This window comes from Phlebotomus papatasi, chromosome 2, assembly GCF_024763615.1.
Source record: "Phlebotomus papatasi isolate M1 chromosome 2, Ppap_2.1, whole genome shotgun sequence".
Taxonomy (NCBI): domain Eukaryota; kingdom Metazoa; phylum Arthropoda; class Insecta; order Diptera; family Psychodidae; genus Phlebotomus; species Phlebotomus papatasi.
The window spans coordinates 32,098,825-32,116,650 of record NC_077223.1 but is presented as its reverse complement, the minus strand read 5'-3'; the positions used below and the strand labels follow the sequence as shown (position 1 = coordinate 32,116,650).

General features: G+C 34.1%; 1 protein-coding gene across 1 annotated transcript; it reads left to right on the top strand.

Annotated features, from left to right (window-relative positions):
* The first annotated feature begins 11,670 nt into the window (after positions 1-11,670).
* Positions 11,671-13,554, top strand: LOC129803518 (probable cytochrome P450 6d4). Its single transcript, XM_055850132.1, has 3 exons — positions 11,671-12,349; positions 12,408-12,660; positions 12,724-13,554. Exons 1-3 carry the CDS (start codon positions 11,711-11,713, stop codon positions 13,389-13,391), a joined length of 1,560 nt encoding a protein of 519 aa, XP_055706107.1. The 5' UTR covers positions 11,671-11,710; the 3' UTR covers positions 13,392-13,554.
* The last annotated feature ends 4,272 nt before the right edge of the window (positions 13,555-17,826 follow it).

The window sequence follows — 17,826 nt, the reverse complement described above, 5'->3', positions numbered from 1 at the left end:
TGAAATTTTGATATAGAGGGGTATTATTTTATGTTTGTACTAGATAATTGATAAATTTAACACGCAGTAGAATAATTATTTTACTAAACCCATAAATTCTACACCCTCTGGTCCAAAAAAATCATATGTTTGGGCAAAAGTTGAAGATTAAGGAATGATTTTACAGAATGCTTTTATTATTAGTAAGTATCTTAAGTGAAAATTACTACTACTGATAATATTTAAGTCCATCCACGATGTTAAGATAAGGAAATGGTGTCTTAAAGATTTCTTTTTTAAACTTTTTTAGAAGAGCTCCAGTAGATATTTAATTGTTGAAAATTTTGACGCAATTAACGTTATTAATTAGAATTTAATTTAAGCTTTTATTGTATCAAAGAAGAAATTGATAGGTTTTCTTTTCGTTTTGACATAACTATGGCTCTAAACTTCACAAAAATGCAATAAAACCAATTTTTTTTCATTTTCTTCTTGTTCTGAAAAATGGGCGCTAAATGGTTAGAGATATGGTTAGAGATATCTATTTGGAGTTTTCAGATGACCCCCTACTAAGTCAACCTGGGAATTATTATTGTGACCCTCATTTCCTCCCTAGCCCTGCCCTTCACCACTAAAATAGTTTTTTTTTGTTATTACTGGAAAACACCTTATACGGGATCATAGGGCTTAATCAAAAAATCTTAAGACAAGACAAAAAAAATAAGAGAACTTTCAATAGGTCAAAACGCTTAAAATCACGAAAAATAATTTTGTCAAAATTAGATTACACGGTTAATATACGAATTTTATAATAATATTGTTTTTCTTATGTTACAAACGTTACATTGATACAGCAAGACACTGATTTTAATTTCGGAAAAGTCATACAATATTATTAGTTCAATAATAATGGAAAAGTTGACTCTATCGGAGTCAATTTGGGTCCAAGTTTACTCTATCGGAGTCCGTAGAGTAAAAAATAGCTGTTGACTCTATTGGAGATTGACTCTATTGGGGGTTGACTCTATCGAGGTCCCACTGTATTTCTAAATCAAAATAGTAACTGCAAGAAATACGGGTATGTATGTATAAGCCTATGTTTTATTTAGTCATTTTGAATAGAATTTAAAAATATCTTCTACATTTCTTTATTTTTTTTTATTAATATTTTTTTAAATCTGCAACAATGAACGATTTGACAAAAATGTGCTTTAAAATGTCACTCTGAAATTCCAGTTAAATCTTTATCAAAATGAAATTGTTTTTCACTTTACATGTAAGGGACCTTGGGAATTCTTTTGACAAAACGGTTCAGACAATCCTTCCGTTAAAATTCATTATGAAGTAATTCGATGCTATTTCTCCTAGTCCCAATAATTAAATATTCAATCGAATTTACGTGAAATTCCACTGAACAATGTAACAATGAAAATTGGCATTTGGAATATTTGACAAAAGGACATACAGGATGGGAAGCAAAAATTACCATAACTCTGATGTTGAAGAAGATGATTTAACGGTTTGGAAATTGCAGAGAATTGAACTCAATTCCGAATTGAAGAGCAAAAGGGCAGGATGTGTGAAAGAAAAGAAATCATATTCGATTGAATTGGCAAAAAAGGATCTAATCTCAAATGCATTGACAACGTTGAATTTCTTTTTTTTTATAATTTATTTATCCTTCGTGATTTCTTGTCGTCCTCCTTTTCTTCGTGACTTTGGGGTCTGTCACCCTGGCAAATATTTATATGTGACCTTTTGCCGATGTTAACCCCTTTTCTTCTGCCATCGAAAAGGGAATACCTTTTACTCTCATTTTCGCAAATGCTCTACATTTTTCTGTTGTGTGTGTCAAAGGTTTCTTCAGTGTCCTTTCTTTGATCCTGCATGAGCTTGATTGGAATTTATTGTTTGACAAAAATTGAATTAAGGCTCAATTGTCGGGTACATTAAGATTGCAAACTTGTCACCCTTTTTTTCTCTAAAGGTTTGCATGATCGAAAAAGGGTCTTTGCGTCAATTTTTGCCACCATTCTCACTCCATCAAACCCAAATTCATCCAATTCGCACAGACATTTGCATTTCTCGGCAACAGGTAAGAAGTCGATTGTGATGAATGGATTTTGGGAATTGAGGATAGTACAGATTCTCATTTGCATCTATTGCGTACAGAGAAGTGATTTAATTTCGCGACAATCATTTACATTTTCAACCCCTCGGTTTTGAATTTGAGATGAGGATCCCAACGTAGGGAAACCCCGAAAAATTGAACTCTGGCACTGGAAGATCAATCAGGTTCAAACCCTTCCTCCTGTTTTCCTTATACCCGTGAAAATGTCTCAACTCCCAACAATGATTTGCACTAGAAGGATTTCTCTGTGAGACACTTTTTTCTGCATCATCCCTTGCGTGAAGACAAAGGATAGGTCGTATGAAGGGGTGAAATTTTGATTAGATGCGAATTTTATACGACACAACCCCTGTGATCTATTTTTGATAAACAACAATGAGCATGTCTTACGGCTCTTGATGGAGAATCTTACTGTTTTTTTTTTCCGGGGATTACAACTGACTGGGAAAACCTGCGACATAAATCAAGAGGAGTGTGTATGAGGTTTCGCGAAGAGAAGGGTCACATTATAAGCTGAGAGTTTGTAAAGAATTTTCGTATAATCACTGAAGTAGAATCCTGTATACAATTTTATGTGTCACAATAAAAGTAGAACACGGGATAGTACGAAGATTCCAATTTTATTAATGATTTTCCGGACGGATATGGACTCTATATTCTTTATTTCAAGAAGAGTAATCAATAAAAGTCACTGTAAGGCATTGAAAAACTTTATTAAACTTTCAGAAACTTTATTGAATGTACCAAATCATCACTTTATTACTAGTAGGGGATAGTGGGGTACTGTTACGCAACTAAATTTATTTTATAAGACACATTCGCTAAACTTTAATGGGCTATATTCAAGCTAACTGAGTTTAGCTTAGTTTCTATTGGGTATTTGGGTATTTGATAATGTAATGAACATTTCTTATATATTCATTTATTGTTCTAAATTTTTTTTCGAGAATTATACGTACGTAAAATTACCCCACCTTCCCTAACTAATATCATTTTTAAATATATTTATAACATGTTTATAAGCTTTCTTCATTTATATTTAAGTCTATACTTCCATAACTAACACGAATTTTAAACTAAAGCGTTAACCCAATTTTCGAACATTCATAATTTCTACAAAGCCAACACTACAAGATTTTAAGCACATGAAGAAATAGTTAATCATGTCTATCCTAAGTTAAAATTTCGCCGAAAAACTCTTCCATTATCGAATTGTTAAAATTAAAAATATCATTAAGACATAAGTTTGGAGAAACCAGAGGGGCCCATCAAGCCTAATAATAAGTGAAGCTATTTTTTCACTTTTCCTTGTAAAAATTTAGCAGATATTGCACAGCGACTTAAACAAATTTGCTCGTAGTTCTTGTATACTTTCGGCAAACATTGTGAAATATGTCTTTTTAGATAGCTTTTAATGCACTGTTTCGAAATATATCAGACTGATAAGTCAATTCTCTTTAGGAAAAAACTTGCCAAGAGTCTTCAGTGGCTTTATGCAGAAATTAAATACCCAGAGGCTCCTGGGAGAAACCTTACCCGTTCCATAATTTACAAATTGATTTAACGCAATAAGGTAATGTGTGGTATTTCGGGACACTTTTTAGCTTTAAGCACTTTTTTTTTTAGCTTTTAGCACTTTAAGTTTCTAATGGCGGAGTAACCACTTCTCAAATTATTTTTTTCTTTGTTGATACAAATATTTATGTTCCTAATTCTATCCAGAATAACGTTCTTACCGAAAAAGGTTGAAAAATGAATCATTTTTTTAATGCAAAACAGCAAAAAAAGGAAATAAGCAAGAATGGTATATTACGGGACAGTTGAGTATTTCGGGGCAGACAAAAGTGGCTATTATACAAATAATTTTCACTGAACCTGATTAATTTACCTTCGAGTAGAAGGTCTAAACTTCACTCTTTTACAAAAATTTGATTTAAATTTCACTTGTAAAGTGGACGAAATAGAAAAAAACTCAGCACTGTTTGTGTTGACATCTGCAAAATTGACCGCACTGAAGATTTTGCAAAATGTGGAATGTGACACTCACAATTCACGCGTATTTCGCACTTTAAATTAAATAAAATTTTAGAAATGTTATGTTTATCTGATAAGTAAATAGCTTAATATTTCACGTAGAATTTAAAAATAATAAGAAAACAAATATTAGAATGATTTTTTATGTGTCCAAAAATACCCACGTTGTCTAGTAATAACACACGTTACCCTATACGAAAATTTTTGAAGTAGTAAACGAGCGAAATCGTATATTTACCGCTCGAGATGAGATATAGTCGATATAGGGTAAAATTTGGAATGTGAGACAGTTTGGAAAGTGGGACCAAGCAATGTGAAATATGGGACACCTCCCTCAAAATTTGATAATAAACCAATTAAATATTATAATTTTCGATCAAACGAATATTAATCCTAATTTTGTGATTATTTGAGAAGTTAAAAATGCAAAAGGCGTTACTAAACAATAAAAAAAATGACTTGCAAAAAGAATTTGAAAAATGTATTGCATGCGTGATGTTCGTAACCTTAACGCGGTAGCTGTCATTTTCTCTATTTATTATGGAAGTTGATAGGAAAATCTCAAAGTCTTTTGCTTGATTTCTTGGCAAAATTTGTGATTTATTATTAAGTGCGCAGTGAAATTTAAAGGATATACATCCATTTAAAACGTGAATAAAAAATATTTGTGAAATATTTAAGTTAAAAAGAGAGAAAAGTGATTTTATTTTGTGTTGCATTCAAAACAACTTTTTTGAAATCATGGACAAGTTGTTTTTGTGAATAAATTTGGTACTTTTGTGTAGTGAAATCACATCAACAGGGAAGAAAACCATCCCTAAGTATCCGGAGATATAGTTGCAACAACAGTAGCAGCTGTTAAGGAGGTAATCTCCTGGAGAAAGGCTACCAAAGCCATCCAGATTCTCAAGACCACCTTGTTTGACAGTTTGGTCAGCGAAAATACCTGGAAAACCTGGAAAAGGGCAAGTACTGAAGTACTGCAGTACTTCCGAAGCACCTAGAAATGGACCTGGGCAGTTTGGGTAAAGAAATGTGCTAAAAATTGTATCCTCATCAAAGATGTAATTGCTGGACACTGCAGCGCGCCTGTTTGAAATTTACGGAACCTCTTTTTGTTGGTACGTCCAGGAAGTTCTTGGTAATTTGGATTACTTGAGCGTCACTAGGAGAAAAAGGGCATAACCATACAACCATCCAATGCAAGTATTGCGCAGAAAAACCACACCAATTGGATTTTGTACGTATTTCATAAATTATTTTGTCATTAATATCCATCTGTGTCCACCTTTCCAAAAGTTTTTGTCCCACTTTCCAAAATTTTGTCCATCTTTTTAAAATGTGTTCTTTTCTCAATTGTTTGAATTTTCCAATTAATCAGTCGAAATTTGTAATAAAAGTTGTGAAAATTCTGTTAGAATAATTCACAAGGAATCCCATGACGCAAAGAAAAAGAAAAAAATAAATATTTATCCAACTCAAAAATGTATTTCAAATTGAAATTTTTCTTAAGTGTCCCACTTTCCAAAGTTCACCCTAGTGCTTAGTCTTCTTAATCTTGATTATTTTTATGTTATTATTCTTAAATCTAATATCTTCAAAATAATTTTTATGATTTTTTCAGATAATTCCAAAATCTGAGAACTATAAATTGAATTATTTATTTTTTGTAAAAGCAAAAATCGAAGGTTTATTATTGCCTTTTCTATCCTATCGCGTTGGACAATAAACTTAACTCGCATGTTCTAATAAATCTTTTTGTATTGTATTCTTAAAGATTGAATAAATTGAATTGAATTGAGATATGATTTAATTTTTCGAAAAAATTACTCTAAATACGTGCGAGTTGATCATTTTGTTGCTTTAAGAGGTTAACGAAAACTACAGTTACAGGATCATTTTGAGGAGCTTAATTTTTATAAATGTAAGTGATACTTTCAAATAAGTCAAACAGAACTTTAAAATGATCACTTTTTCAAAAAAAAAAAAAAAAAAAAAATCACTGTTTCGATTTTCCTTTGTCTTGTACTTATCAAGAATCCTGGAACTTATTTATAATGTTCTGGACAGGAATTGTTCGTTTGTATAAAACTTTATGGGAACAAATCCTACTTCAATAACCGAACCTTTCTTTTTAAAAATACATTCCGGTTTAACTAAGGAGGAAACGTTTACTCTGTTGTTTTGCGAAATAAGAAAAATGTTATTGTACTAATCAAAATAAGCTTCAAAGCGAGTTCAAAGCTTCAGTTTGAAAGTATCACTTCATGACACATTTACGTAATACATTAAAGAATCATTTTCATTCAAATATTTTGACAAGAATCTTTTTGGGCCATAATTATTTTTGAAGAAGTTCTCGATATTTCTTGTCATTTTATTTATTTTTTTGAAAAACTTTCGAAAATTTATCTCTTCCAGATTGTATTAATAGGTATTCTTTTAAAGTTAAGAAAATGGATCTTCTTCAGTTATGATGGAATACAAATTTATTTTGGAAACTATAATATTTTATTTTATAATCACATCGGTGCATATTTTGAAAAAAAATCAAAGTTCTTATTCAAAAGTTCTTCAAACTTTATCAGTCATTTGTGTTTAAATTTTTAATCATTACCAAATGGCCTGATCCTGAGAACTTTGTAGCTAGTAGTGTTTTTTTCTGTTTGTAGGATTTCTTCTCATTTCCTTCTCATCCTTTCCCACAATTCAATCCAAATATTTATTGATGATTTCCTTGAGATCTCATTGGGGAAGTAACTCCCGGTGTTTTGCGGAAAAATATTTGAGAAACTTCTCAAGATCACTTACAAATATCAAAAGGTCTGCTTTACTGGTATTCTAAAGGAATTTCTCTAGAAAAATATTTGTTGGATCCTCAATTCCAAAAAAAGGGATATGGTCAGACAGTGAGTCGCCTCGTTTCTTCTTCGGATGCATCCTCTCATCCGTTCTATTGACAAAAATTCCAAAGTGGTTATCTAAATTCAATCACTTTCATCTCAATGAGAAGAAACAACATCATTCTTCCAGGCTATCTTTCACCTGAGGACCTCAGATGAAGTTTGAAAGAAAAATAGAGAGTTTGAAGTGATTTCTTGTCTTTTGTTGCATTCTCATATTCAACAATTCACTGTGACTTACAAAATGGTTGATGGTGTAAAAAAAGGAAGAGATGCTTTTATGAAAAAAAAATAGAAAGAATGAGATGAAGAAAGACAACTCTAAAAATCATGTCACGAAACTCAATACAAATAGCACAATTATGAATAGGAGAAGGTCCATGCAGGGTATTGTTGGATTGGAGAATAACCTTCTCTATTTCTCCAAAAAAAATGGACACAAAACGTTCGATGTGACGTCACCACATGAGATTGTCAGGTGTTCTTTCATTTTGGGTGGTGAATAGGTGAGTGAGAGAGAGGCAAATGAATAAAAATGCAGCTCAACAAACACACAATTTATGAGGTGTCTTTTGTTACCATTTTTCATTTTATCCATAGACTCTGTGGACACTTTTGAGATGCATGAATATTCCATTTTCAGGTCACTCTTGGGGATCCCTTCAATCTTTCCAGTATTCTTCCACTTTCCAGACACATTTTGACCTTCCTGATCCTAAGTTCTGCCCTGACTGTTTCGGTGTTTCTTTATTCCTCGGCTATGCTAGACACCGTGGCACCGAAAATTTCAAGATATTCTCAGAAAAAGAGATATTTTTTTGTCTTTATGGCTTAGTGAGGGTGTAGAGATGAGAAAAGGGATGGAAAAAGGAGATATTAGCACCTTTATATGATGCCTTATTCTATTTTTTTTTCTTCTATTCGAAACCTGAAGGTGACCTAAACCATAAAAGACAATTTTGGAAATCCTCAAAGGATTCCGCTCTAAGATTCTTTTACCTTCATTCTTAGTTAATATTCAAATTTTCGTCATGAGGTTTTAAAAATTTATTTGATAATATTTTCACAATCTGCACGTGGTTTCACGTAAATATTAACAGTAAAAAAGTGTAAGGTAGTGGCGTAATAAACTTCTTATGCGTCACTGTAGATCGTCTTTAAATAAGTTAAAGACTATACTGTAAATTACGAAAACGCACTTGAATTTTATCTCTGAATAATTGTCTTTTAAATACACAGTAAAAAATTATTGGCTGCTTTACCATGATTTTCATTGTAAATTTTACATTAAACACGCAATCGTGTGTACTGATACACATTTGTGTAATTTGTATACATTTTGTCTGAAAACTGTGTAATTTGTAGACATTTTATTTGAAAACTGTGTAATTTTACACGAAATATGTAAGAAAATGTACACAATTGTGTAATAATTCGCAATTTATTACACGGTTTGCAATTACATCAAATTTAAGTTACACATTTTCATATTACACATTTTGCTGAAATATATAATTTGTGTAACTTTACAAGAATAATTGTGGTAAAAAAGCAAACCAACGATTATCCTTGTAATTTTTTTTCCTGTGTTTGTATTATGACAATCCATGACGACCTATTTACCAATGAAAGTATGCTTTACGTTCTTTACCAAGATAAAAAAAAGATCTGTCGACTAGACTTTTTTAAAATAACCAACCATATTATGTTGTTGGATTGTTTTGAACATACGTTCAACTTGGTTTATAAGCCCAAGAATATTTTATATTATTAGTTTCATCAGAACGGATGAACATCCAATCCTCAGTTATCATTTGAGATAGGAAAAATGTCTGTCCCTACTCGGACTTGAACTGAATAGCCTAGATTACGAAGACAGGTAGGAATTTTTCTTGGTTCAGATAAGAACTGGGGATTGGGTGTTCACTCATTCTGACTAAAATCAATAATACGTGAGACCAAAGTGAATATTAGTAGATTTTATATATTTACTTATTAATTCACAGAACGTATTGTTCAACCGATTCAATCGATTGGAACAAATTTAGCTTTTTTTGGAAAGGTTCAAAATTATTTGGTTGGGATTGAATGCACTTGAATGCTTACGAAATTCTTAATAAAAAGAAAGTTATTTGTAAACTCAAATAAAATTTTATATTTTTCAAGTATTTATATGGATTATTGTAAACCTATTTCTCATGAATTGTATATATTTGCAAAATTCTGGCTGTTATAAACGTTGTACTAGTCAAATTCGTTTCTGGGCTGCTTTTAAGCCGATGCGGTATCATTGCCTTTTAGGTCTTTGTCACTGTACATATAAGGTGGAGGGCTGAGAGAGTCAGTCCGGTCTAGAATGTCAGAAAGGAGGGATGTGTGGACTTGGGTCTCTTGGGGGAATTTTGCTGGATGCTAGATGGTGTGGCGGCTAGTTGGATTAAGAGAGCCCGTTCCCTGCAATCCTTCCAATCTAAGAATCCGACCGGTGGTTTATATTATGCTAAATCCTTTTCTATTAATTCATTCAATCATAAATTTTTCACCATTGATCCTGAATGGGGTCGTTTCGCAGGTTTTACATCCTATTTCACTGGTACTTTCCCACTTCATGCGGTTCCGGGAACCGAAACGTTCATAGACGTTATCTTGAGAGTTCATCCACTTTAGTCTACGGCTGCTCCGACAACGATAGGGTGACCGGGGTACCTATAGCCAGGGGTAGAATTAGTCATTGGGTTTTTTTGGTTTTCTTAAAATGTACATCGAGCAAAGTATTTTTTAGTGAAAGTAGGAACACAGCCCCATATTTCCAGAAATATTTATAACTCTGATCTTGTTATCCTACAATTTAGAAGCATTTTTATAAAATGGGTATAAAATTGTAGTTTTTATGTTACAGTTTTTGGCCCAGAATATGTTTTTCTATGTTGTTAGTCAAAATCTCATAGTTTTACCTCGTTTCTAGTTTAATAAACATAATTAAAATGTTTTTCACTTGGATAATAATTATCCAATTTTTTATATAAGATGATAAGCACTGAAACAGCCCTCGGGGCAGTTGTAATCACTCTTCCGTGGCGGGCTAAAACTATCATTGATTTTTCACTAATATATAGATAATTGTTAGATGAAAAAGTACTATTGATATTCTAAGCAATATTGCCATTTGCATGAGCAACTTGAGAAATAGATTTTTTAAGGATGTTTGTATCAATTTTGTCACAATTACAAAAATGTCATAAAAAAGTCGCCTAAAGCATTTTTCATTAAAATTAAGTGACATATTTAGCATCAGTGGGCTTCAGTGTATCAAGTAAAACAATATTTGGTATCTCCAATTTGAAATTTCGTCTGGAAAACTGGTGGCAATTAGTACCCTGAAAGTGGCTATATCTACCTAGGCCGGGGTACGTGTAGCCAATGTGTCATACTTTTTTCATTATCTTATTTTGAAAAAGTCAAGGATTTTAGAGCTTTGAACTACACTATTTCATACAGACAATATCATAATGCTACTTATGAAATATAAAAACATTAGACAAACCGGACAAACCTTATCACTTTTTCACAAGTCACTCGCGGAAAAAAAGCTTCATTTGTTGGCTAATTCTACCCCTGTCTCCCCTACCCCCTCACAATGGCTCTCATAAAGTTTTTTCTTGCGCAATATTTTTTTCATTCATATGGACTAAACATGAGCCTACGATGGCAGCTGTGTAACCATCGGGTATGTTCTTAGGTACCGGATTTTAAATTCGGTTTTTATTGAACCGAATACACTCACTCAGTTACGAAGTATCAGGCGCGTATCGACTCTTTAGCGTTCACTATAAGTTTTTAAAGAATCTTAAACGCTGGACCAACTGAAGATCCCTGTTTTGGGGACACAAAAAGAGGCTTGTATTCTATAGCTTTCATTCTTTTCCTCGGTATTATAAACACTTCAACAAAAACATGGTAAAATGTTTTTAATGACGAATTGATTGTGACGACAATGGAACTTCAAAATGGATACATCTTGATAAAATCCACTTATTTATAGTTTTTGAAGATGAATTTCTTCATAATCTTTTTATGGTTATTATATTTGGGTAATGGCCGAAAGAATCAGATCACGAGTCCAAGCTACCGAAATAAGGGTCTTTCGAGCGATTCAGAGAATCACTCGCAAAGATCGTGTGTGAGGAACGTTGAGGTTTGAGACGAGTTGAAAATCGATATTAACTACTTATAACTGCTGATTTATAATTTTCGATATAGTCTTTACGTAGTTTTCCGACTGACTGGTTATGACGTACACCAATGGTACAGCATTAACAGGTGAATCTTTAGAGAAAAACTTTTAATTTCTTTACATCACTATCTAGGAGAAAAAAAAAACATTTCTTATTGCTCTAAAAATTGTATACGATGTTTATGGATATGGATGAAAGATCATAAGTCGTCTAAGCTTCAATTTAGGTCATAATAATACAGTTTTAAAAATAAGATCGTAAAGATGCTAAATTTGTCAAATTACCTAAATGGAAAGCGTCAAAGACAACGTATTTGTTATAAAGTTTTTGTTTTGGGTATTTATTTACAACATTGTGCTTTATAAAGGGTCTATTGATGATAAACTCTGTTAGTACATCTCTAACGTTTTCCAGGAAAGTTTCCAAAAATGTTTCTCATTGGTGAAGTAAATTTTGCAAGTGTTTTAACAATTCTTTCGCTGGTGATCCTGTTGGGATACCTTCATGTGAAACGGTCGTATTCTTACTGGGAAAAAAGGAATGTCAAGAGTTTAAAGCCAACATTTCCTCTTGGAAATTTCGGATCTATGTTAAAACTATCGCTTGGTGATTTTTGTGATCTTGTGTATAAATCTGTTGATGCACCAATGGTTGGAATCTATGCAGTAACTCGACCTGTTTTGTTAATTCGCGATCCTGAACTCTGTCGTCGAATTTTGATTAAGGACTTTCAGTATTTTCACGATCGTGGAATATATCACAATCCAGAAGCTGATCCTCTGTCGGCTCATCTGGTTGCACTAAATGGTGACAGCTGGAGGAATTTGCGTAACAAACTTTCGCCTGCTTTTGCAACGGGGAAGCTTAGGGGAATGTTTAAGAGCATCGTTGATACCAATGCCAACCTGGAAGCCTTTCTTATGAAGGAGGCTGACAAAGGAAATGAAATTTGTATGTTTGATCTTATGGGACGACATATGACAAATGTTATAGCCTCTGCTATTTTCGGATTCGATGTGGACTGCATTGCCAATCCCGATGCTCCTATTCGGGAAGCTGGAAAGAGAGTAGGTTATATTACAAGCATTTGCATGGTGTTGGTAAATAATTCTTTGGTTTCCGTAGTTTTTCAAACCATCAGGAATGAATGGCTTTCGCTTAGCTATGAGTTTCTTCCTGCCAACGGTGTCTCAGTGGATTAGGCTCAAGACAACGGATTCAAAGTACGAAGAAATAATGATGACACTGGTAAAGCAGATAGTGGAAGATCGGGAGATGACCAATACTGAGCATAAAGATTTCATGCAACTGTTGATGCAGCTTAGGAACTCTGGACAAATCAATGAGGAAGATGATTGGACTTTCAAAACCAATACAGGTTGGCATGAATTTGAGATTGGATATTAGAATATAGTATGACTTACAATTGACTTTAAATCAGATAAGTCTACGAAGATGTCACTTAAGGAAGTTACTGCACAAGTTCACTTGTTCTACATAGCTGGTTACGATACAACTGCTCTCACTATTGCATATTGCCTTTTTGAATTGGCTAAAAAACCTCATCTGCAGACAAAGATTCAACAAGAAATGGCTGATTGTTTGAAGCGTCATGATGGAAAAATTACATACGAGAGCGTTGCCGATATGAAATACTTAGATTGCTGCATCTACGAGATATTGCGCTTGTACAGTCTCGTAATTATTCTTAAGCGAGAATGTACGATGGACTATAAAGTTCCTAACACGGATTCTGTTATTGAGAAGGGTACTCCTATCATGATTCCAACTGTTAGTATCCATCATGACCCGAAATACTATCCCAATCCTAAGGAATTCAGACCGGAAAGATTTGAGATGAAAACTTCAAGTGACCAGAGTGGAATGTACTTGCCATTTGGTTTGGGCCCAAAGCAATGTATCGCCATGAATATGGGACGAATAATATCCAAAATCGGATTGGTATCCATCTTAACTAACTTCAATGTCTACCTTGGAAAGGATTTGGAGAAAAACAGTAATTTGGGTTTTATTCCAAACTCAATAATGAGGATTCCAATTGGAGGTCTTAAGTTGAAGATCTCCCGAAGAGAGCCACAAGAAAACTGAGAAATCCATTAAATGCCCTAAATTGAAACATCAAGAAAATAAATGTTGAAAAGGCATAGTCTTTTGTTAGATTTTATTGGTCTCTTCCCAAGTAACATTTATTTTCCTTGTAGTACTTTATTCGAACTTTTTTCATAGGAACGAATAAAATTCTTCATAAATCGAATTTATGAGTCTTATTATGTCCATGAAACTTGTAAACAACTAACAAAAATTTCAGTTTTTAAAATGGACCGAAGAAAAAGTATTTTATAAATAATAGTCAGGGACAAGTGACAATTGTAATCCCTAATTTTCTCTAGAGTAGGGGAAAGTGACCATGCTTGATAAGGTCCAACCTTGATAAAAACTAATTTTTTCCTATTTTAATCAATAATTGTGACTCATGGCAATATATTTTAATAGCTGGTCCTAAGCCTCACATTTCCTGAAAAAATTAGGAGCGTAGCCCTTTATCCCAGTTTTGGGAAGCAAAAATCAAAAATAGACCCAAATCTGTAATTTCGATGGATGATATTTCATACGATTTTTCATAGTTAATATTATTTATCAAAAGAAATTCCTATTACAGGTCATTGAGGGTTGACCATGGTTAATATTTCTGGAAAAATCTTTTTCCTAAGAAAGCCTTGTTTTGTAGGTGGTGGAAAATTAATAAATCCTGCCTGTGTCCATGCTTTACAATAAGAAAGAGCCATGCTTGATAATTCACTATCATTGTATCAGATTCTTTCGTCCTCACACCTATTGCAATCATGCGATTTCATCGAATACTAGAATCTATAACATGCACTTTCTTAATTTCGGCCGTTGAGGTTCAAAGTCATGATCACTGAGACTGTCGGGTTCCCCATGTACTAAATTTCGGACTCCGAAAGTCTATGTTTTGTGCTATATTGTGTATCTGTGTGTGTGTTCTTTCCCACCGTCACAGGGAGAGAGGTAATTGTACTGACCCTAGTGGGGGCAGTCGGGGACAGAGCTTGATAGTGAGTGGATGTTTTAAGTTTCTTCCTCCCGTCAGGAGGGCGAAGGTGAAATGTCAGTGGGGTGCTGAGGAGGCTCCTTGCGGTCCAGGAGAACTTTGTCTTGCTGATGGCGCCCACCGTCTGTTTCCCACGGAGGGAGGGAGACGTTTCTTTACCGGTTCAGCAGGCAACGAAGTCCAGAAGACCCGAGAAGAAAATCCATCTACCGGTCGGAGGGGTTTTATAATGGGAGGCTCCAGGCTCGCCTCCGGACATCTTCACCGAAAGATCTCCGGGTTATAGACTTGAATGTTGCGTCAGTGGAGAGAATGCAGATCAGCGGAGTTATCATTCTCCCGTCTTCCGGCTCTTTAGATCTCAAGGCTCATGCAGAAAAGAGACCCTTCGCTTATGCCATCGGATATCATCGAGGATTCAGGATCAACAAAACCTTGAGTATCATTTACCCCATTACTTGTCAACTCCTTTTATATATTGTAACTTTGAATTAAAGTATTAACATTTATATGGGCCATAGATCGATAGTTTTCCCTAAGTGATATTTAATTTGGATCGGAAGGTTTTAATGGGGTCTAATGTAATAAAGAACAAAGTGAACATAAGATCTGAGTATTGTCATTCTTTCGGTCCTTTCGGTGGTGCATTAGAGATAATCGGGTGGATGGGACTGTGAAGGAAAGGAGTGAGTAAATGTTTCTGCCCATCATTTCTAGAGCCGATTAGGAGAATTCAGCATCGGTGAAACGGGATAAATAAGCGATTTTTTCTTATAAATTTAAAACACTCTTTACAAATCTAGAAAGTAAAAACCATAAAGTCAATAAATCAAAAATAATCTCACACAATTATGCCGCAGTTGAGTATTTATGGAACAAATTTGCATTATTTTCACATAAGAATATTTTTTCAAGTTTGCACAAACTGATCACATAATGAAAGAATCACATCTCTCATAAGCTCCTACAGCTTATAACTAATTTTTGTGTGTCTTTAACATAACCACACTTTCATATTTTGTTTTTGTTTTTTTTCAAAAGAAGTAAGTTCATGAAGATTGTGAAATATTTTGTGATTCATTTCAAACTAAGGTGAGTTAATTATTTTATTTATTTTAGCGATAAATACAATACAAAATATGTTCTATTTATTTACGCAGAAGATCCAGAAGATGGTGAAAAACAAAGTAAGAAGCGAGAAACGCAACAGTGTGGATGAGACAGTAAATGCAGACTAATCTTCAGGAAATTTCCCAAAACAGAACGAGAACTGGGGACAGGACACTTCTGCAGCCTTTGGAATCCTGATCTTCCGGAAAGTCAGCAGTGAACTTTGAGTTCAATGGTTTCCGGAAGTGGCATCTTACTCAATGAAATCTTACGCAAATCTTACTCAATGACAATCACTTGAGATGCTCAACTGCCTCTGAGGGTTTCTCAAAATCTGTACTGATGGTCCTGTTCATCCGATAAAGCTTCAATCCTGAGCCAAATCCCTAATTCTGCTACTGTGTAGATTGGATATCTTCAGGGAGTTGTGCGTGCCTCCAAATAAATTTTTAGAGGATATCAGGCTTCACAGGGCAACAGTGGAACTTAGGTGGTCTTCTTCTTCACGTTTCTTCACCCCCTTATTAACTTAAAAAAAAACATTAAACAATCGAAAATAGATTTTTTTAGCGATATTATTCACCAGATGTTTTATTTTCGTTTATGCCAATTGACATAACCTTCAACTTTCGTGTTCATATTTTAGAAAAATGGTTTCATTTTTGTTGTGAAAATACGTCCTAGAAAAATTGCTTAAAAGTGATTCTTTATTATCTTATCCCTTGTGCAAACAAATTAATCAGGTAGATTAGTGTTCTGTCTAAATTTTATTGTGTATTTTTTGTGTCCGGTGTAATATTTACAGCAGGAAATGGGTTTATATAGGTAGGGAAAATCTCTACACAGGTAGGCATCGGGTCCAACCTTTATAATAATCGCCACTGTATTTTCATTTTCCTTCTGGGGAAATTAGAAGGATTTCCAGGAATTACTTCAGGTGGGATTATGAACCTAATAAGTGAGACATTTTTTTGTCCTAGTGGAAAAAACGCTACGATTTATGTGGTAGTCAGAAAAAAAATACAAAACTCGGACATCATTTTACAGTATCAAGCATGGTCACTTTCCCCTACAGAAGAAAAATTCCAAGTTATAATTTATTGTGAGATTGTTAAGTATCTTATCTAATAACAACATTATACACTTACTTACTTGATTTCTTACTCATAAGAAGTCATTTGAAGCAATCTATAAGTTAGATTTAAAACTTATAAATATTTAAGACATTGTTATTTCACGAATGTTATACATTTTTTTCATATTTCTAATAAGGAGTCCCAGTCTAGATCCTTAAAGTCATTTAGGAGGAATGCCAAAATCTCAAAAAGCCCGAAATTCCGATTGGGTCGAAATCCTGAAAAGGCCACCGATGGGTCGAAATCTCGAAAAGCCAAAATCCTAAAAGCCAAAATCCCGAATGCAAAAATCTCTAACGCCAAAACCAAGAAAGCCGAAATCCCGAAAAGTCGTAATCCCGAAATCCATAATCCTATATTCTTAAAAATGTCACACCTTTTTTCACTATTGCACCTACGCTTGTTGGAAGTAAAGGTATATTTTCCATGTTTTAGGAAATTATAGTACAAATTATAGACCGAATAATTTCGTTTCAGAACATTTACCAATCAGATTTTTGACTTTCGGGATTTTGGTCTATCGGGATTTAACTCATTCGGAATTTTGGCTTTCGGGATTTCGAGTCATTCTGGATTTTGTTTCTTCGAGACCGGCACCGCTTATAACACATGTGTGAAAAATTCTTGACTTCGAAGACCACATGAGTAAATTGCCATCCAAACCAAGTTTTTTTTTTGGGAACTTGGTGCAGTTCTTGTATCGATTCTTGCTGTGTACACCTGTGCGAGTCTTTGCCGTATAGTATTATTGTCCAGGCAATTGGTGGAAGTCGGCTTTCACGATGGTTTCGTTGTCCATTAAAACCCAACTTTCAAAACCTTTAAGAAGGTGATCATTCAGCTTTCTGGACCTTGTTTTGGCGGACTGTCGTTGCTTATCTGTACGATGAGGTGCAGGTTGGGCTTTATAAATCACTAAATCATTCTTCTTCTTAATTTTATGAACAAGGTAGTGTGAAATACCCGTCTTTTTGGCCATATCTCGGAGAGATAGAGAAGGGTTCCTCTTAAAGTACCCCAGCACCCTTTTCTCCATGTCGCGGTGTTGAATTCCAGGCTTCCTACCACCAGCTTGCTTTCGGACAATTGTCTTTGTATCCAATTGGTTGAAGAACTGGCGTGATGTGTATTGATAGGAGACTCTCCGGTGGTGGCCAGTGGATTTGAAGTCACTTCACAAAGAAAAACACTTCTTCAACCTTTC